General features: G+C 42.6%; 1 protein-coding gene across 6 annotated transcripts in view; it reads left to right on the plus strand.

The window, feature by feature from the left end:
- Window positions 1-21,556, plus strand: part of MECOM (MDS1 and EVI1 complex locus) — a 362,312-nt gene that overhangs the window by 329,495 nt on the left and 11,261 nt on the right. For all 6 annotated transcript variants that reach the window (XM_054982632.1, XM_054982634.1, XM_054982633.1 and 3 more), the window contains 3 exons: window positions 1,216-1,242; window positions 14,760-14,926; window positions 19,693-19,770. In XM_054982632.1, coding sequence (XP_054838607.1) covers window positions 1,216-1,242; window positions 14,760-14,926; window positions 19,693-19,770 — 272 coding nt within the window. The remainder of the gene's footprint in view (window positions 1-1,215; window positions 1,243-14,759; window positions 14,927-19,692; window positions 19,771-21,556) is intronic.

Raw genomic sequence — 21,556 nt, forward strand, 5'->3', positions numbered from 1 at the left:
TAACAGCAAAAAGAAAAGAAGTCTTTTGTTGTGCACCCTAGTGAGTTGAAGTAAGGTCCTCCCCAATCATGCAGATCTGCTTGTCTTCATATACCAAGAGCAGCTCCGTTGCTTGTTCTTGGAGGGGTTGGTAAGTCAGGAGCAAAGCACACTGAGAGGACTGTGGTTCCAAAAGCAGAATTTGGCCCAGTGTACAAAGTTATTAGGTCAAATGCAGATTACATGGTGAGGAACTTTCTAAAGATGTTTGATAATTTTCAAATAGACTTTGAGAAAACTGTTCGTCCGCTTGCCAACTGCCTGGAGAAAAAAAAGTTCTGTCCCTTTAACAGAGGTTTAATATAATCTTATTTACCATGTGATGTTGTTTACCTCTATGCCATGAAAACCTTCAGCTGCCCATTTTCTGTATTAAAAAGACAAGACAATTTTCTCCAGGCCTGTTGGCGATCTTGTATATTAGCACTGTTGTTGAAAAGTGGCCTCGAAAGACATTCTGCTCCCCAGCTTTATGTTCCTATGTTCAGAAGTTAGGTGATAGCTGTTAGGGACAGGGCTTTCTTAGTGGTGGTGCCACATTTGTAGAACATCCTCCCCACATTAACTTGTCGGATGCCTACTTTAACCAGCTTTAGGCACCAGGTGGTTGTAATCCTTACATTAATATAAGCCTTTATTATTTTGATGTTCTCTGTTGTTCTAATCTCTGTCAAAAGTGTGCAGCTGAGAAAATGCAGGATAATTTTTTAAAAATAATAAGTACAGTAGTCCATAATTTTCATTTGAAAATGCTAGCTTTGAAATGTAAAAATTCTAACGGCCATATTTGCATTTGTAGAATCCATAGTCCAGGGCAGACATAGTACAGGTTCCTCAACCATGGTTAAGATTTGGGAACTAGTCTTGAGAATGTATTCTCCAGTTTGCCACCATACTGTCCTCCTTGGATTGAATTCCCCTCTTCTACTATAAACTAAAGTTAAATGTTCTCACTAACTTTAACCATGCTTAATGCTCTCATGTGCATTGGCCTGATGTCTTTTCAAATATAATCCACCTCCAGAAGGGTATCCTTAGTTTAGCCTCCCATAGTAACACAACAGAGTGTTGTTGTATCTTAAGACCAACATACTGTATCATGAATTATACATTAATTGCAATAAAGGATCCAAATGCGGGAATAATGTGTTGTTTTTGTTTCAATTTTGCTCCCAGTTCCAATTGCCTGATCAAAGAACTTGGGTAAGTTTATTACTTATATTTTCAATCTAAAGTCTGTAAAAGAAAGTGCCAACGTGACATGAACAGTAATCTTCTTTACGGGAATATGACAACCTTGTTCCCGCTAATTATGTTAGCTCTCCTAATTTCCTAAACCATAATTATCTGCAAATACAACACATTACCGAATCTTACTTTCTAGAGACATGGAATTGTTATGCTGGTGTTCACAGTAACTTCAGTGCACACATAAAGCATTGTTGTGCTTATAGATCACCACCACCATAAAAACAAACAACTCCCACCCACCCAAATTTCCTTCTTATTTGTGCTCTGAGCATTTCTTAATGCCCGCTAATCAAATAACAGGCCATGATTCAAAGGCATCATGTTGAAAGTATCCTCTGCAGATAAATCTACAAAAAGGAATATCAATCTGTATTTTCAGATCCACAGCATTGATTTTACTCTGCACCTCCTTCAAATCTCTTACTTGTTTTATCTCTAACAGTAGAAACAAACAGGGACATCTCTGACTGAGCTTTAAGACAGCTCAAGTGCATGGACCACATTTGCACCTGAGGTCACAAACATAATATCCACAGGCCAGTGGGCTACATTTGGCTTTTATGTTTTTACCAGCACAATTATCATTCTAAGAAGTGGAAATATTAGAACAGTCCTTACAGGGCCAACGTTCTGTAACACTAAAAATCAGGTGAGAGGGTTTAGTGGTTAAGGTGTTAGATTAGTATCTGGGAACCTTGGGTTCAAATCCCCAGCCTTCCGTGAAGCTCCTGACCTTGGGCCAGTCACTCCCCTCAATCTAACCTACTTTACAGAGTTGTTGTGAGAATAAGTGCGGAATGAAACTGTACCAGAAAGTCTTTGTAGAAGTCAGTTTAAAAATTAAAATTTCAATGCATATTTTAGGCTTGTAGCAAGCTCAGATTTATGGTCTTAAATGACATCTCTCAGTTCCCAAACATAACCAACTGAAATCAAAATTAGGCCAGCTGCTTCTTGAGTCACTTATTTTTGTGGACTTTGCATGCCATTGTGAGGGGGAACCAAGAGTCTTATATCTGAAAAGTTAAAATATTTATTGTAGCATAAGCTTTCATGAGGTTGAGCAGATAGGCCTGCATGTATCTCACGAAATGGGCTCTGCCTGATGAAAATGTATGCCACAACAAATTTGTTAGTCTTTAGGATAATCAAATGATCTATTTGCAAAATGAACAACGTCCAACACAGAAAACTATTCTGATTGTGATAGTTTCTTTTTTTCTTCCCAGCAGTGAAACTTAAATGTCCTACCACTAGTACTATCTTCTTCTGGTTCCTCAGAACAGAAAATGGGCCAGTTTCTTACAATACACCATCTCAGCCCTTATCCACAACTTTGACCCGTGCTTTTTCCACTCACAGCTCTTTGTTTATTGAGAACTGACTGTGTTGAGAAACAAAGCAGCAACCATAGGCGGAGAAGTTGTGATTAATAGCCCTTAGAGGGTCCCAAAAATGGTACATGGGGGATATTGGGCAGGGAGTCTGTGCACTAGTGCTCACCACTCATCGATGAGTTACCACTGCCAGCGCCAGGGTCTCTGGCGCCTGTGGCAACCCCCCCGTGCGCCGCACGATGATGTCATCACGCAGCACAAGCCAGGGGCATTCGCCAGCGGATGGCTGGTGTGGTGGGCGGAGGCTGCTCCATGCTCCGCACGCCGCCCCGGCAGCAGCTCGTGGCTGCTGCGCCCGGCATGGGGCTGGTTGGCTGGCTGCAGCAGCTGCGGGCCAGCCACGCCAGCTCTGCGGCATGTGCCTCCGCCCCCAACACCCCCTCCGGCACCTCTCCAGTGCCCTCGCGCCCTGAGGCCATCGCCTACCTGACCTCAATGGGTGCGCCAGCCCTGTGAGTAACCAGCCAGTCCCACCCTCTTGAACATCAATAGGACAGAGCAGGTCATAGGACAAGTCTTAACCTATATAACAGATTCCAAATCTCACTTGCTCTTTCAGCTGAGCAGCAAGGAAATGTGAGCTCAAACAGTAGTAGAGATATGTCTTAAAGTCAGATTTGTCAAAATGATGTAGAAAGCATGGTGTGGGAGTCTTAGGCCATTTCCACACATCCTTAAGGGGACGGCCTACTTACCGAACGCTGCCAGCTTTCCCCCTTCACTCCACAGTCTCCAATTTCAAAATGGTAGCAGGCTGTTTGGCTTTTGTTTTTTTGGCGCCTTTTCTGAGAATGCACTTTCCTGCAGTCCCCAAAAAGGTGCCGCCAAAATGGAAGCCAAACAGCCTGCTACCATTTTGAAATCAGAGATGTGTGGAGTGAAGGGGGAAAGCCAGCAGCATTTGATGAGTGGGCCATCCCTTTAAGGACACGTGGAAACGGCCTTAATTTTATAAGCAAAAAGGGTGTGTGGGTAATCTCCTCATCTGTATGCCCTTTGGGGACAGACTCACGCCACGATACAATGCAAGGGTTACTTCAGTCTAAGTTTGTTGAGTTCAGTCTTTAAAACGTGGATCTGCTGCCACAATGTATAGTTTCAGCCTAAGCTTGTTGCCATTCACTGCCAAACATTTGCACTCTCTCAGCCTTGGCCAAGTTTGCTTTGCTCTGTTTTCTGAATCCTACCCCCACTGGCACACATGAAGCTGCCTCGTGTGGAGTCAGACCATTGGTCTGTCAAGGTCAGTACTGTCTACTTTCCAGGGTCTAGTCTTTCCCATCACCTACTAGCTAGTTTGTTGAGTTCAGTCTTTAAAACGTGGATCTGCTGCCACAATGTATAGTTTCAGCCTAAGCTTGTTGCCATTCACTGCCAAATAATTCAGTTAGCTAGTAAAAAAAACAGACTGCAAAGTTTCAGTGTAGTACCACTTGCTTTATCACACCTAAGTTTCTATATTTGTTAATTATACCATGCTATCATATTCAGGCAATTTGCAATATCTTACTTTACATTTCTTCTCTCTTGTGCCCTTCCAGATCTTTATTACCCTCCCTGTTGGTAAATATGTTTCATAAAAATGAATACAAATTCCCAACAAAGCACCGTCTCTTTCACTCCCTGTTCAAATGAACAAATACACACTCATATAGTCCTGCTTGCTCTTTATTGGAGAGACTCTTTAGTTCCTTCACAGTAACATGTCTAGTTTTATAATAATGTGATGGAGAATAAATTTCTGAACTTCTGGTTGTTATATTTCTTTTAAAAAACACTATTAAAACACTATTAAAACAAACATCTATAGAAATTTTCTTTCCCAAGAGTTATGGGTTGTTAAAGTCAGCCATTTTGTGATACCAGCACAAACAGACCTAATTTATAAAATGTTAGAGTCACATAAACTGTTGTAAAGCATCTCAAACCATCAAGTTAACATTATTTTAAAATTTGTTCCCCCTATTTCTGTCCCTGTTTCCCTGTTCCTAGCTAATAAATTTTAACTTGAATGACCGAGGCCTTGTTGATGGTATCAGATCCAACCTAGTTGTTTATAAATCCTTATTCTTTTTCCCGCTTATGGTAATGTCTGCATTTTTGGGTCTCAGCTGCGGGAATTGGGAGTGTATATAGCTTTGCGTCACCCAGCTGTTTATAGCCTCTTAGGGACCAAAAGGGAGGTTGGAGATACAAGTCGTTTCCTTTTCTAAACATCTGGATGCAGACAGAATCAACTCTTTACATATGTAAATCAAAATTGCTGCTCTGTATTACATAGAACTTTTTTAAAAATGTCACTGAACACAGATTGTGAGCAGACATTGCTTGGCTATATGGCAGCAAAACGAGATGATAAACTATTTTGCCTCCCCACCCCCCAACTCTAGTAATGTCTATTTTGTTGTTCTGAATTTCTTCCCTTAATGCGAGGTAAATTGTTGTTGGGTTTGGGAAATGGGGATCCATTAGTGAGAGAATTTTTGCAGCTCCAGACATCTATTCCATTCATCTCTGAGAGAGTGGGAAAGTATATAGTCAATAGGGTTATGATCCTCCAGGTGAGATCTGGAGATCTCCTGGAGATCTCCTGGTGGGAACTGATCTTCAGACTACAGAGACAAGTTCCCCTGGAGAAAATGGCTGCTTTACAGGGTGGACTCTATGGCATTATACCTCATTGAAGTCACTCCCCTCCCAAACCACATCATCCCCAAGCTCCACCTCCAGATCACCAGGAATTTCTCAAACTGGATTTAGCAATCCAAATAGCCACCCCTATTCTCTTCACTTTTCCCCTTATCCCAAGCTTTCCCTCATATCCACAGCTGCTGCTGCATCTCTGCATAATAGCTGGAACCACAATTTCCAAAATGGCTGTAAGGAAGAGGCAGTCATAGGCCTCATTACAGCCTTCCTCTTCAGCTGTTGTACCTCAACACCTCTGCTACATCATTCCTCTTTAAACAGATATCTTCCATTACAAGATGGTTCAGCCATCAGTGTAAGATTTGTCATGCTGTCCATGTGTTCCAAATATTCTTGTCTCCAAAAATAGCCATCCAGCTGATCCTTGGGAAGCAGAGCTAGGGTTACCAGCCTAGTTACCAGTCTCCAGGTGGTAGTTGGAGATTTCCCAGAATTACAACTGATCTCCAGGCAACAGAGACCAGTTCACCTGGAGAAAATGGCTGCTCTGAAGGGTGAACGCTATGACATTATACCCCAGTGAGGCCTTTCCCCTCCCCAAACCCCACCTTCTCCAGGCTCCACCCACCAAAATCTCCAGGAATCTCCCAGTCTGGACCTGGCAACCCTAATAGAGTGCAATAGAAAAAACTGTAGGCTATTTTGTGCTCTTATGTTTTTATGGTTTTACTCTTCCATATGTCTGTAAGTATACTTTAAGAAACAGCTATGGGCCTACTGGGTAGGAAAAGGTGGTCTTCAACTATTTTAATAAGTAAGCAATCCATTCTGTGTGGCTTTCTTCTGTTCCTGATCATCATAAGTATATTATCTGTGAAAACTGATGTTCTGTTCTTAGCTGGTTAATTATCCTCTCTGAATTTGACTAACCCCTTAAGCTCAAGAGGTCATTACAACTCCATGTGGTGGTAAATGCCTTTCATGTCTTATACAATGTATTTATTTTTAAGCTGCTTTTTCTTAAACATTATAGAGAGAGGTATTTCCTTTTGTTTTTCCTGTTCATAAATCTAGAGGTTTGAGAGAGAGAGAGAGAGAGAGAGAGAGAGAGAGAGAGAGAGAGAGAGAGAGGAATAATTCCTCTCCATTCCTATTTATACACTGTTCCTAGATTTATAAACTGTTGTCATGCTCTCTTCCTGGACCCAAGCCAAAAACTGTCGATATTTCGCTCAGTCATAGAGCATATAGCTCCACCAGTGCAGTCCTATGCAGCGTTATTACAGTCAACAGATTCCACCAGAGTCAACAAAATAACTCTGCATAGGATTTCACTGAATGTACACCAAGGTTTTAACTAATTAGGATTTGGAGAAGCTGGACAGGAAAATGAGACCTCTGTCTGTGTTCCTGAAGAGCTGCCACTGGTCAGCTCAGTTAGTTCTGGGCTTGATGAGCTATTGGTCTGATTCCGCATAAGATAGCATTTTCATAAAGGTGCACACCCAGGTGGCCTTAATTAGCATTGCTCTTTGTTGGAGCAAAGACCTTTGACCTGTTGTTCTCAATACCAGGGCTTAGCTCTGGAATGTGGGAGGTAAGAACTAGGGTGGGGGTATCTTCTACTTTGCCACTGAATCATCACACCCAGAAATAGCTGTTAAAGGAGGATAGACAGATTTATGAAGAAGTCCGTCAATGGCTACTAATGACTCCATATATAGAGGCAGCAAACTCCTGAACAGCTGTGCTAGATGGCAGCAGGCAGGGAAGGCCTTGGCCTCTGTGCTTGTTCATTAACCCTCCAGAGTAACTGGTTGGCTGATGTGTGAAACAGTATGCTGGACTAGATAGACCACTAGTCTGATCCAGCAGGCTCTTTTCATGTTCTTATGTAGGGTGAGGACTTCTTTTAGAGTAAAGCAGCAGGCAAAAGTGCAAGTTGTGAACTGATTCAGATCTTACTTAAGCAATTAACAATTAATAATCCTAGACAAACCATTCTCTCTCTCATCCTCATTGGTGGTGGAGAGTGCCCTCAAGTCATAGTTGACTTATGGCGACCCCTAGTGGGGTTTTCAAGGCAAGAGTCTAACAGAGGTGGTTTGCCATTGCCTGCTTCTTCAACTCTGGTCTTCGTTGGAGGCCTCCTATCCAATGATTAACCAAGGTCGGCCCTGCTTAGCTTCTGAGATCTTGACGAGATCAGGCTCACCTAGGCTATCCAGGCCAGGGACTCATTCTTATTATGGGAATAATAATACAGATCAATGTTGTACCTTTGTTGGATGCAAAGCACTGAATTCTCAATAAGTGCTTTCTTGACAGGCCAGGTTGGAAAAGGACTTATTGGCAGACCTGCCCCCCTCCCTTACATTTCTATTTTTAGAAACTAAGTATGGAGTTGTTCACATTCTAAATCGTCTGGATTTTTTGCTAGCTGTCATTTTGTCACAGCAATGATATTTCTGTAGGGTTTCCTTTCCCTTTAACTCTTGATATGTCCTCTAGACCTCAGTTTTGCCTGCGTGACCTTTCTTTGGTTTTCTTTGTCTGGGAACATCTGTTCAGATGCGGAAACAATGACCTTTTGCCTCAACTGAGGCAAAAAGCTACCCTAGTAGGCATTAAAAAGATTAAAGGGAGGCTGTTCTGATAGCTTTCAGTCTGCTCCAGTACTTCTCAGCAGCCAAGGAAGACAATACAAATGTGCAAAAAGGGCTGTAAGCAAGAGGAAGGAAGAAGGCTAATAATCCCCCCTTCCCTTCATTTTTATCAGTTCAGGGCTTTCTGACTGAAAAGTGAAGGGGAAAGTAATTTATTTTAATTGAGCTACTTGGGGAAGAATGGAATGTTACAAAAGACCCAGGACTGCCACTGAAAATGGCAGCCTTGTGTTGAGCTGGCTCCTTCTCCCTCTGAACTTTCCCTATGTCCTTGGTGGTGTGCATTTCTCTACCCTGCCAGTGATGTGGAGAAAGGTTGGGAATTATTTAGAGACATGAGGTCAGGAGGATTAGTAAGTTGTATTAGATGTGACAGAGGGAGAGCGGGAACTAATATGGAGTTGTGTGGCCAGTATCAATTGAATGCTGTTTGGGCAGTGTGTTTGGACAAATCCTGGTTTGTGTAGTGGTTAAGAATGGCAGGACTCTAATCTGGAGAGCTGGTTTGATTCCCCACTCCTCTGCTTGAAGCCAGCTTGGGTCAGTCGCAGCTTCTCGGAGTTCTCTCAGCCCACCCACCTCACAGGGTGATTCTTGTGAGGATAATAATAACACATTTTGTAAACAATTCTGAGGGGGCGTTAAGTTGTCCTGAGGGGCAGTATATAAATCAAATATTATTATTAAGGTTGAGGGTTAAATTGCCCTTTACTTTTGCATCATTACACACAGACACATAATTATCCTGCCACTTCCCCAAAAAGCAACAAAGCATATGTTGTACAACCCCTTTCCAAGCCTATTCTCTGAAACAAGTCTGTTAAAAAATTCTAAATTCAATAAAAAATAAATAGTTAAACAGTATGGAGAAAGCACCCTTTCTCATATTTTGTTGAGGGTTCATTTCACAAACAGCTAAATAAATTAGTAAATAGATAAAATGGGTCAATTTAAAATAGATGAGCTAATTTCCCCATTATTTGAACCAGTGACTCCCCAGTATGGCATCTGGGGTGCCGTAGTGCCAGTCAACATGTTTCCTGGTGTCTGCTTGATTCTTCCACCTTGGAGGTCTTGAAATCCAAAGAGTCTTGAAGGGAACAGCAAGATTTGGGTCCAGTAGCATCTTAGAGACCAACTAAATTTCCAGGGTGAGAGCTTTTGACAGTCCAGGCAAAGGGAGCTTTGATTCTCGAAAGCTCACATCCTGGAAATCTAGTTGTTCTCTAAGATGCTACTGGACCCCCAACTTGCTCTTCTACTGCAGACCAACATGGCTACCACCTGAAACTATCTTGAATGGAACAGAAGAAGTTCAGGGAGCTTCAGATTGCTTCCTACCAGATGACTGACCACCAGCAAAGCACTGAGCTGATCACAGACAGGCATATAACATCCCTATGCCATTAGCTTGGCCATTGACAGGCTTTCGTACATCTCTGGACTGGGAAACCTCTCCCTGTGGGAGTATTGCAGGGAACAAACCCTCCTGACCGAAAAATGAACACAAACAGCATTTCTTCTACAAAGCAAAGGGCTAATGCTGCTTTTTCCTTTGTGCAGGAAATGCTTCATAAGAGTCCAGGAGGCACCATCTTTGCATTTGTAGGGAGGGCCTTCTTCTGAGGCAGCTTTCTGGTGATTTGCCCTACTCCTGCGGCAGCCATTTTGTGGTGGTGCCCAGTACCCTTTCTCAAAATTTCAAAGGTGTGCCCAAGCTAAAAAGGTTTGGTCACCCCCCCTGCTCTGAATCCCAGTCGTAGTCTGGGGGGAGGGGAAGCAGAGATAAAAATGAGCCACATCATTCACTCTGGGTAAGGAGAAATGTGGGTTGCACGGGCTCATAGGAAGGATCTCAGGGAATATCCTATTCCCCCTGAGTACCACTAAAGAAGGTGTGGGTATGGTGCACTTACTGATGGGCATTGAAAAACAGCACTGAAGTTGTTGAAGGCACCATGCAGACTAGCAGAACCTGGCACCCACAAGTGTTGACTTCACCCTACACTTTGATTGGGTTCCATTATCCACTAAGCTGCACACCTGCATGGAATGACATCTATTACCCTGTGAGGTCCATCACCAACTCCTGACACCCATGCCCTCTCTTCAGCAGTGCCCAATGGTGTTCAATAGTGGGAACTGGGATATTCCCTGTAACCTGTCCTGCAAGTCACTGCTAGATATGGTTGTGCTCAACTACTCATGCATATCTTCTTGTTGCAGATAAAGTTCTTACCTAGTTTGTCTCTAATAAAGTTGGTCCATGTGGACCTGCCTTTTGTAACAGGGTTGTTCATTTAGTTACCGTATAATCCTTGTTCACCCACAGGCATCCTGTGGACCAATCAGGCTCACTTCAGCTCCCCAAATAGTCCTCTTAGTCACCCTGAAACCCTGCCATGCATTATCAATGGTATATGCACAGCTTATGAAGTGACGGTAGGAATGGGTCACCTTAGTTCCCTTGAACCCCCATTGCCATTGCAGGATTTTAGTCCAATTGCACCTTAGAGATAACAAGATTTTCAGAGTCTAAGCTTTTGACAGTCAGAGCCCCCTTCTTCAGACACCCACAAGGAAAGGGAGCTCTGAGTCTCGAAAGCTTACACTCTGAAAATCTTGTTGGCCTCTAAGGTGCTCTGGACTCAAATCCTGCTATTCTACTGCAGACCAACATGACTACCCACCTAACTATCCCCATTCCATATGCAATGGCTTGCCAGCGCCCCCAAACTTTCTAGCTGTGATTTTATGCACACCGACATAAGGGCATTTGGGTGGTCTGGCCCTGTGTATCTGAGGAGTGCTGCCTCCCATACATACCTCCCTAGAGATGTGGAGAAGGCCTTGATCCTTGTCCTGTTCTATGAAGAGCTAAGGACTGCAAGAGTAAGAGCTGATCATTATTTGTGGTGGATCCACACTACGGAATGCTCTCCTTGTCTAGGTGCACTGGGATCCCTTGTTACGGATTTTTCATCTCTCAGCTTTTTCAGAAAGCATTCCATGCAGATTGGGTTGTTTTGTAACATATGGCTGGTTTTTAAAAAAAAAAAAAAGTATTGAATTATTAAGTGGCTATTTTAAAACTGTTTTAAGGTAGAACTTGTCATGGTTTTCTTACAAGCTGTGCATTGCTTGCTTTTGTTGTGAGCTGCTATGGGTGCCATGTGAACAGCAGAGAATGCAGGATGTAGATATTTAAATACTTACAGCTTGGACTAGCTGTACCAACATGCATTATCAATGGTATATGCACAGCCTATGAAGTGATGGTAGTAATGGGCCAGTAACAGACACACACACCCCACTCCAGAACAGTAGTCCTGTTAGGGTAGCCCAGGCAAGCCATGCAGATAGGGTCATTAGAGGTACACATAATCAAACCAGCCATTAGACAGACCAAAACCAAGCCCTCAAGAACTCCATATGCTATGCTTGTAATTGGTTGATTACACTTTTTCAAACAGAAAAGGGAGCAGTGAGGAATGGGAATGGGGAACGCTGACCCAACCGCTGATTGTTTTTAAAAACCGCTCCATAATTAAACTGGCTTGAATATTTAGATATATATAAATAAGCGTTTATTCATCCTCCTAGATCTTCCTACCCCGGCCATAAATAGGCATCAACATAACCCCTGTGATACCAAGCAACTCAAAGGCAATAAGCTTATGGCCTTTGGGCTGCTTGGTTACTATCTTTGAAAATGGTATAAAATAAATGTAAAATTATTTATTTCCAGGAACGGTTAGGCAGCATTAAAGGCAATGGGAAATACAATCGATGATTGATTCTGGTGGGAGGGAAAGGAAAAATAAGGAGGATTGCAAAATAAATGTTACAATAATGCTGAACTCTGTAGGCCGATAATGACATTGCTCTACTAGGATGGAATTACCTCCCATCCCAACCAGCATCACCATTACATATCCCAGGCCCCGCGATCAGTACCCGTCAAAACCCTTCATATTGACAAATGCCCTGTCCACTTGCATCTGTGGAGAATGTTTTAGCAGCTGAGTGATTATGAATCAAACCCCAGCGCTTCCAGCTCTCACTGCTTCCCTCTGCTTTCCCATTTGTCTCCTGACAAGTAAATGTATCTTGACTTCCCTCTGAGATGTGTGGGTCTTTTTTTTTTTTTTTTACACAGCGTTTGATGAAAGACATTTGGCAAATTGGCAGTGGTACCCTGTACGTTGCAATTTGTACTGAACATTAGGAGTCTGAGCATGAAGCAAGAGGGCAGGCTATGGGCGAAAGGGGGAGAAAAATACCTAGCGCTAAGCAGGATGTGAATAGTCATTTCAAGGAAACAAGCCGTTATTTGGTTTGGACTGAAAAGATCAGGCACAAACCGAATTATTTTATTTATCCTGTATTTTAATATGAAAAATAAAAGCCAAAGCAGTCTTTTTCCATATACTTTTTTGTGTGTCACTGGTAAATAATATTGAGCTTGATGGAGTGGCTTTTATGTAAGAGTGATGTACGTGCAAAACAAACGAAGTCGATCAGCACCCAACCTCATGAGATGAGTCTCATTCATTAAATTTTAGTTTTCTCCAAAATGGCCTTGCTTAGGATAGGGGCTATTGGCTTATGCCAGGGTAGCACTAATGCCATTCAACACAACGGATGCTATTCCTCACATTTCATTCTAGTTAAGTAATCATTTTAGCTTTTTGCCAGATGAGATTAGCTCCTGCAGGGTGGTGCTATCCGTGGTGCAAGAAGAGGCTCTTCAGATAACCACTTGTGTACGGGAAGGCCTCTGTGCTCTACAGGAAAGCACCCCCGCTAATGGAATAGGCACATAGGATCTAACCCAGTAGCATTGTCTGATGAGGGCTGTTTACACGAATTTTTCATATGTGACAAAATCAAAAAGAGTCCAGTAGCACCTTTAAGACTAACCAATTTTATTGGAGCATAAGCTTTCTAGAATCAAGTTTTCTTCGTCCGATGCATGGTACAGAAACTGGTCAAATATAGAAGAGGAGGGGGGAGGAGGGGAGGAGAGAGAAGATGCAGTTGGGGGGGGGAGAGGGAGGATGAAACCAAAACATTCCTTTGCTAGTAAATGTAAACATCTCCTTTTGGTGTGGGGGTCAGTTGGCTTGGGTGAGGCTTCAAAGGAGTTTGCCGTGTTAGTTTGCAGCAGTAAAACAGCTAGACCATCCAATTCCTATGTAGTATAAGCCTTCGATAACCACAGCTCTCCCCGTCAGATGCATCCGGTTTCTGTATCATGCATCTGACGAAGCGAACTTGATTCTCGAAAGCTTATGCTACAATAAAATTGGTTAGTCTTAAAGGTGCTACTGGACTCTTTTTGATTTTGCTACTACAGACTAACACGGCTAACTCCTCTGGATCTTATGTGACATAATTTGTTCTGTTTATTGGAACACTTCTTCATTTACAGTTTTATTTGCCAGTGGTTATAATAATGTGATTTCTCCATTAAGCAAAGTGTTTTTTCAGGACTAAAACTTCTCTAACAAACCGAGCTTTAATTTATGGCCATAATTTCTACCACCATCTTACTATCTCATTGGTCAGACCTGTTCTGCTCTCTTGTCCTGTACTGAGTGACTTTATTTTCCTATGACATCCAACACAGAGCTAGCATTCAATAAATATTAAATCATTTCAGTAGTACTGGCGTTAGAACTATTAACCAGTCATTTCTACAACCTAAATTTATACCATGTTTCAGTCCATTTTTTGACAAAAACATGGAAATCCAGCTACCCTTCCTAGATGCAGTCTACCAGCCCACAAGCCTAGTGCTTATCTGGCAGCAGAGTTCCCTGAGAAGCTGGCTGGTGTGGGCTTGGAGGGATGACTCGCGTCACGTAGTGTCCTAAGGGTTGGTTTACATATGCATGCTCATCCCTCAATTTCTCTACACTTGATTACTCTGCCCTTAATGATTGTATCTGGGGTCATGGAAAAGTTCTAGCTCTCATGTTAGTTCCATGATGACTCATTCAGACATGCACGTTACCATGCAATTCCATAGTCATTACATGACAGACATGAATGTGTGAAACAGACTAGCAAAACCAACGTTGACTGATAAAACTCAGTCTTCTAATGATATCGAAACAGTGTCACCAAGAAGGTGTACGAACCTCATTCTTATTTGCATAGCAGATGTGTAGCCACTGTACTCACAGAGTTGGCATCCGTGGGGTCCTTGAAAGAGGTTGGAACTGGAAGCTCTTTGTATGCATGTGTTATCCTATTATCAGGAAGGAAGGAAGGAAGCTTTGAATTAGCCCAAGATGAAAGCTTACAGTTGATTTTCATGGAGCGAGATGATCGCTAGAAGACTGGCTAATAGCTACAAACATAAACTGATTTACAATGTCCCCTTCCTAAGGACTCTTGGGAATTAAAGTTCTGGGTGGAAGGCAAGAAACACTTAACAAAATTGCAGCATTCAGAGATCTTTGGAGATATGACAATAGTTCAGTAGGTTTGAATCCAGTTGATGTTTACAGATTCACATTAAAATTTTCCCTATATCAAAAAAAGCCATCAATTTGTGTGTGTGTGGGGGGGGGGAGACGATGACCCCTAATTGCTACTTGTGTCATTTAAACAGTTCTAACAGTTCTGTTATTGGCTATTTTGACAGACATAGATGTGACAGACTTTTTAAATGGGTATAGTTTGGATTTGGCATTCTCTGTGGTCAACAAGAACATCCTCACGGCGTAGTATTTTCTCCTTCTTGCAGATGTCCGCCATAGAAAACATGGCCGAAAAGCTAGAGAGTTTTAGTGCCCTGAAGCCAGAAGCCAGTGACCTCATACAGTCCGTCCCTTCCATGTTCAACTTCCGAGCCCCTCCCAGCACCCTGCCGGAGAACCTTCTACGGAAGGGCAAAGAACGCTATACCTGCAGGTAAACTCCCCAGGCGAATAACCCCCTAACAGGCTGTCCTAACATCTCTTTTCTTTTGCAAGCCACTGCTGTTTACTTTAGAAATTACCCAAGATTGGGATGATTAATAGGGATTATGATGGGTCACTGGCATTTTAAAAGGTTCTTTATTCAGCCAGACGTGGACATAGTGTTTGTTGTGTGTTTGTTTGTAATTACAGGAGAAATTTGTCCTACATTACTTTGAGCTTGATAAATGAGGCCTAAAGACTACATACGCAGGCTTGTTCCAAAATTTCCTCATCACTTTTATATTAATGCACGATCTTTTCCCTCATCGTTTTTTTTTCCTGATCATGTATTGCAAGACTGTTTTCCTCTTGGTCTTTCCTTTGATAATGCCAAAAGGAAAATTTCACAAGATCTGCAAATGATTAGGAGAGGTGTTAAAACATCTAAGTCGTCATTGCAAATATTTGGCTCCAATCAACCTCTCCCAAAGAAATCAATGAACGTTTTGTTTGGGAGTTGGATCAAGCACACAAGACCATCTGTGGTCTTTCAGGTCCTAAGTGGAAGACCATTTGCAAGACCTAAAGGGAGGCTTTCTTGTTGCCCTAAAAATGTAATTAATTTCACACATCGTTATGGTACAGATTTGAAATTGAAATTTTGTCAGAATTTTAAAAGTCAGTTTCTGGATAGTGGGCCTGACAAGTATTTACACTTTCTGCCTGCCCTTGTCTGAACAGTTTTGAGCCTTGCTTTTAAAAGTAATTTTAACTGCCTTTTTAATAAGTGGAAGGATGAGAACTTGCTCATGAGCATTCATATAGACTTTTAGAAAGAAAAAGAAAACACATGTCTGTTCTCTCATCCATGTTGGGTTGCCAACCTCCAGGTGGGGCCCAGCGTTTCCCCCCTCCTATATTACCATTGATCTCCAGAATACAGGGATTTGTGTCCAGGGTCAGCAGCCCAGCCCCTGGACTTGCCGGGAGGCAGCGGCAGGGGGCAGCCGGGAGGCAGCAGTTCAACCGCCCTGACCAGCAAACAGAGCCAGAACCTGCCTGTGCCAGGGGGAAGGGGTGAATTTCCAAAGCCTCAGAAGGCTAGAGGGGGCAAGGGGAGGCCAGCTAGTCCCACCCTCCAGGGAGAGGACAGGAGGCTAGGCAAGGCAGCGGAAGGGGGCAAGGACAGTGGAATTAGGGACCCAGCAGCTGCCCAAACAGAGCTCTTACCTGGCAGAGAAGCGGCCCAGGGCCACGCCCCAGCCTCCACCTCAGCCTGAAGATAGCAACCTAGCTCAGGAGATGCTCAGAAGCCAGCCCCTCCAGGTGAAGCTGCTGAAGGCATTCTGTGGGAAGAGCTGGGCAGCCAGCCAAGGGGCCACAGCTGGGCCTACCTTCAGTAATCAGCTCAGCCAGAGAGGCCTGGCAACCAGCCTACATGACACAGCTGTTGCTGATCCAGGCAGAACAGCCAGCTACCCCAACTGCAGCAGCTTGAGACAGCCCAGGCCAACCCTGGAAGGCGGGGCCCTATAAAGGCTGGCTGGGGAGAGCTCTGGGGTGGTTAGTGTGAGTAAGGAGTGATGGCGTGGAGGTGGAGCAGTGTGAGAATGGAGGCTTGGAAGAGAGAGAGAGGCTTGGAGGGGGAGATGGTGGAGGTCACAGAGGGTGAGCAGACCAGGTTGAGCAGGCCAGCGAGTGGACTGAGAGGGAGTCTGGGTGAGGTATACCGCCCCTCCTTCCACAGAGCAGGGTCTTGCAGCATCCCTGGCACCCCTCTGATGTCAGGACCAGCCCAGCCGGTGCCCCGCCCAGTGGCAGCGACAGCTAGCGCTGACAATTCGTTCCCCTGGAGAAAATGGCAGCCTCAAAGGGCAGGCTCTATGGTATATCTTATGGTGTAAGTGAAATTCAAGATGAAATCCCTTCCTGAATTCCACACCACCATATGCACCACTCCAAAATCTTTAGGAATTTCCCAGCCTGGAACCTAGTTCCACAATTCAAGAGCTATTTCTCCCCCTTCCCATTCACAATAAAATGGACTAGACCAGAAGCTGTTTGTGATCTTGTCAGTTTTATTCTCTTGATTAATATGATAGTAAGGGTAGCATCTGGAATGATGAAAACTGATCAAATAAATAAATAAGAGAGCAGCGGTTAAGAGAAGCAGGACTCTAATCTGGAGAGCCGGGTTTGATTCCCCACTCCTCCACTTTGAAGCCAGCTGGGTGACCTTGGCTCAGTCACAGCTCTCTCAGAGCTCTCTCAGCCCCACCCACCTCACAGGGTGTTTCGTTGTGGGGATAATAATAACATACGTTGTAAACTGCTCTGAGTGGGGTTTAAGATGTCCTGAAGGGCGGTATATAAATCAAATGTTCTGTTGTTATTATTACATTACATCAAGGCTCCAGTCTGTTCCATTGTATTTGGACACCTGTCATATTGCTATTACAGGTTCAGGTCAATTGCTGTAGTAACTGTAAGGGGAAAGTTGTACCTATTACTTTACAGAATAAATCCTCTATAGTCAATCAGTATTTCTCCACTCAAGACACTTCTGAATTCACCCTTCACTTGCATTCAGAGTGATCAGTAGACACATTTTCAGTCTCAGTGGAGTAAACCTGGTCTCTCCTGATGTCATGCATTGCAGTGGTTTCTGTTACGTGGTATCCTGGGAAATGTTAATAGGTCTTTCTGCTGTGCTTCATTCTGCTGTGTGGCAACATTTGGTGTCATGCTATTTAAGCTCAGGACTTTATCATGCATTTCCTATACTTTTCACCTCTAGTTTTAAAAAAAAAACATTCTGGCCATACATACATGTAAGTCATTTGTAACCTGAAAAAGAAGGAAAAAAAATAACTGAGTTTTACATAGCTTTCTTGCCCAGTTGCCCAGAAATGATTGCTACTTGCTACTATGGGCGTGCCCTTCAAAATTTATCATTTTAATTCTGTATTGGAAAGTCAGGCATGCCATAATTATCATTTTCTTTAAATATCAGAAGTATTGTGATATCAGAAAATTGAGTTGGGACAGTAATACTCCCAGAAATTAAGCGAAAATGATGAACGTGCCCTTTCCAAAATTTCCGAGCAAAATTATTATTTTTTTAAATCTTGCACTGCCCCCCCCACCCCAAGACAGCAGGCTTGACTAAGGAGGGTGGAGTGTACCCCAGATGGCCCCCAGTACATCACCCCTTTAAACACCATTTAAAGGACCACTTCAATGGACAGTAGACCTGGCCTTCTTCCTCGCTGCTCTGTCCTGAGCATAATTCCTGATAATTATCAGAAACGAAATATCAGCATTGGGAATATGGGAATGCCTTTTGTGCAATCAGATATTGCCAATCCAATACTGGAAATATTGGACATTGGGTTGGAAATATCTGACCACCCACCCCTAGCTACTACAGACAACTAGGTGAGTGATGGTTTGACAGATAGGGCAGATCCATTTTTGATGGTTCAGAACCATTTTGAATATCCATAAATGAGTATCCTTTCTTCTAAATAAAAGCACCGTGAGAGCCCCCCTAATGAACGAGGCAGTGCTTGGTCAGTTGTAACCCACAAAGGATATCCAAAACTAACAATTATGTTGAATAACAATGTTAAAGGACCTTCATTTTTCAAAACTTAGCCACAATTGGGAAGGAGACATGGTTCAGTGGCAGAGCCTTTGCTTTGCATGTAGAAGGACCCAGGTTCACCCCTTCCACCTCCAGTTGAAAGAATCAGGTTCTAGGTAATGTGAATGATCTCTCCCCGAGACTTTGGAGAGTCAATTTGGAACAGACAGTTTTGACCTTTATAGACAACAGTATAGTCAATTTAATGTGCTCATATGCACCATGTATTTTTTTAGGATGGCCAAATCATAACAACATAATTTGCCTTTTCAGCTCTACTATGGCAATAAGGCAGCATTTAGAGTGTGAGGAAGACTTAAGTTTTCGCCTGATGCAATACACATTAGCTGTCTTGACTCATCCTCTCCCATGTGAATTTATTAAGATGGAGTAATCTCAAAAGGGCCTTATCTGGACCAAATGTGCAAGCCATTATCCTATAGAAATGCTACCAAGGATTTCTATTTTGGGTAAACATTTTCTGGGAAATATTACTGATGTGGCAGAATTATCTGCTATTGCTATTTTGCTTTTCCTTTGCTTTTCTAGAGCTCCTATATATGCTTCTATCTTATTTTCAGAATGCTAGTGTATGTGTTTGTTGACTGGCATATTAGTTTATCGGATCTTTCTGAAAACATGTCACCTACCATCGAGGGAAGCCATTATAGAAGCATACCTTGATGGATTAGGTCTCTCGAATCGTGTCTGCTTTGATCTTTAGCGGATGGAACGATGCCACGTTTGCTGACACATTGAATAAGCTGAACAATTTAAAATCTGTTTACATCAAGCCAAGATTCCAAGCCTTTGATAAAAGAAGGGTTTTCCCCCCACAAGCTCTTTGCTAGGGAAGTGACAAAGTTAATAACCATAGAATGTCTGAATGAACATTATAAAGAAGGCCTGCTCTCATACATTGCTTGTGGGTACACTAGGAAATCCAGACATCGTCACCTTGGTTTCTGATTCAATATAATCATTGAACCTGATTTCAAAAATATTGAAACACGAATAAATTGAAACCCCATTCCAGACTGGCTTGAAATTAGAGCTGTGCCTAGGATTTCTCTGTATAACTTTAATGCAAAACATTAAAACTATCCATGTGAACCACTCTCTGATAACAGATACTGTGGCAAGATTTTCCCAAGATCTGCAAATCTAACCCGTCACCTGAGGACACACACTGGAGAACAGCCTTACAGGTACCCCAATGGATGCATGTTTGGGGAGGCAAGCGTGGGGTGGCTGCTGTGCTGAACCCAAGGGATCTATGTCAAGACTTTATCTGTCAGCTCTCCATGCAGGAGATGCTATGGCAGGCTTTTGGTGATCAGAGGGCACTGTAGTGTCTTTTGACTAAAAACAAAACAGAATTCAGGTTGTACAATGTACTACTTTAGAGCAAAACTGATCATAGTTTGTACTAAGTTGTATAGAGAGACCAGGTCCAGGGACTATGGGTTGCAGGATACCCAGAAACCTCAATGAGTTGCCATCATTTAAAGCTGCATATATGCAGGCTTGTATATGTTGAATGAATTAAAAATGGTTCTTCCAAAGCTCCCTGGCTTCGTAAATGCTAGTCATCCTAGTAACAGATGTTTAAGATAGCATTTAAAAACAAGATACGTTCCTGGCATTGGCAAGAATTAACATAGGTATATAACATAATTAAATCAACACTTGTTAATGGAATTCTTTTACCTATAATTCTTAACCAGCTCAGTTCTTAGATTGCTGCACTAGTTCAACAGGCAGCAGTAGCTATGAAGCAGCATGCAAAAAAAAAAAAAAGTGGCATCTTTCAGACAAGTATCCAGTCCAGCATGGGACACATGCAAAGGCATGCTTGCATTCACATTCTTTGTTGGATTGGAATGCATCGTGCATTCACATTGCATGGTGCATTCACATGCGAAGCACCTGTTGCGGTTGCTGTCTTCAGTGCATAGTGTTGATGTGGATGCACATTTCCATCTGCTGCATTGCAATGTGAATGGAATGAGGATCTGTGATCACTGCATAGGACTGTATGTGTCTTTCATCCAGCGCACAGATATATCTAGATTTGTCAAGATCACAGTGCTTTCTTGTGGCACACAAGAAACCATGTTTTCAGCAATTGCCAAATGGAAGCGATTTTATCTGCAACTCATTGTTTCTAACCACATTTTAATATACGTGTGGTAAAAATTCATTAAATTCATTAAACAGTTTTAGCTTATGTACAAAGGGGATCGTGAAAATCAGGCAAAGTAATCAGAACTGCATTTTCAAATGGCTAAAGGCCCATCCCATTTCATTCTTCATCTTGTCTAATTTATTTGGAGAGCTTGTTGCATTGCCACAAGCACATCCTCCTGTCCTGCTCACAAACATGCGCATCCCTCAGAACTTTTAAACAACTGCTGCAGGGAGGTTCCATTGATATCCATGGCACTCAGCAGGGAAAGCCTTCAGGAATATCACCCAGGAGAACAATGCACATGCTGAAATAAGAAGAGAATTTTAATTGTGCGTAATGGAACTTTCACTTAATAAAATCAATTGAAAAGAACTCAGCTCGTTTTCTAACAAAACAAACACAAATTGCTGTATTTTATGGCTTGCAAAGGAAGGAGAACAAGCTCATTGTTTGGGATAGATCTCTTTTTTTCCTCCTCCAGTCCTGAATTTATTTGGGAAGTAGGCTTGCATGTAATTTAATTCATGCTTTAAGAGGAGGTATCTTGAAACATGTTATGCTCCTCCACCGCATAACAGCCAGAAACAATTAGCAATGTAATGCATAATTTCTTCCCTGAATAATTGACTTAGCACACAATGTAACAGACATGTTTTGAAGTTCAAGAAAAATAGACTATTGGGGAGGTGGGGGGGGTGACAGTGATGAAGATGGTTGGCCAGCAGCCAGCCAGAGAATTTGGAATAGTTATAGTGGGTCTTAGTAATGGCTTAAAGGGCAATACAGTAAAGGCTTCAGGGACT

The sequence above is a fragment of the Eublepharis macularius genome, chromosome 6 (assembly GCF_028583425.1).
Source record: "Eublepharis macularius isolate TG4126 chromosome 6, MPM_Emac_v1.0, whole genome shotgun sequence".
Lineage (NCBI taxonomy): Eukaryota > Metazoa > Chordata > Lepidosauria > Squamata > Eublepharidae > Eublepharis > Eublepharis macularius.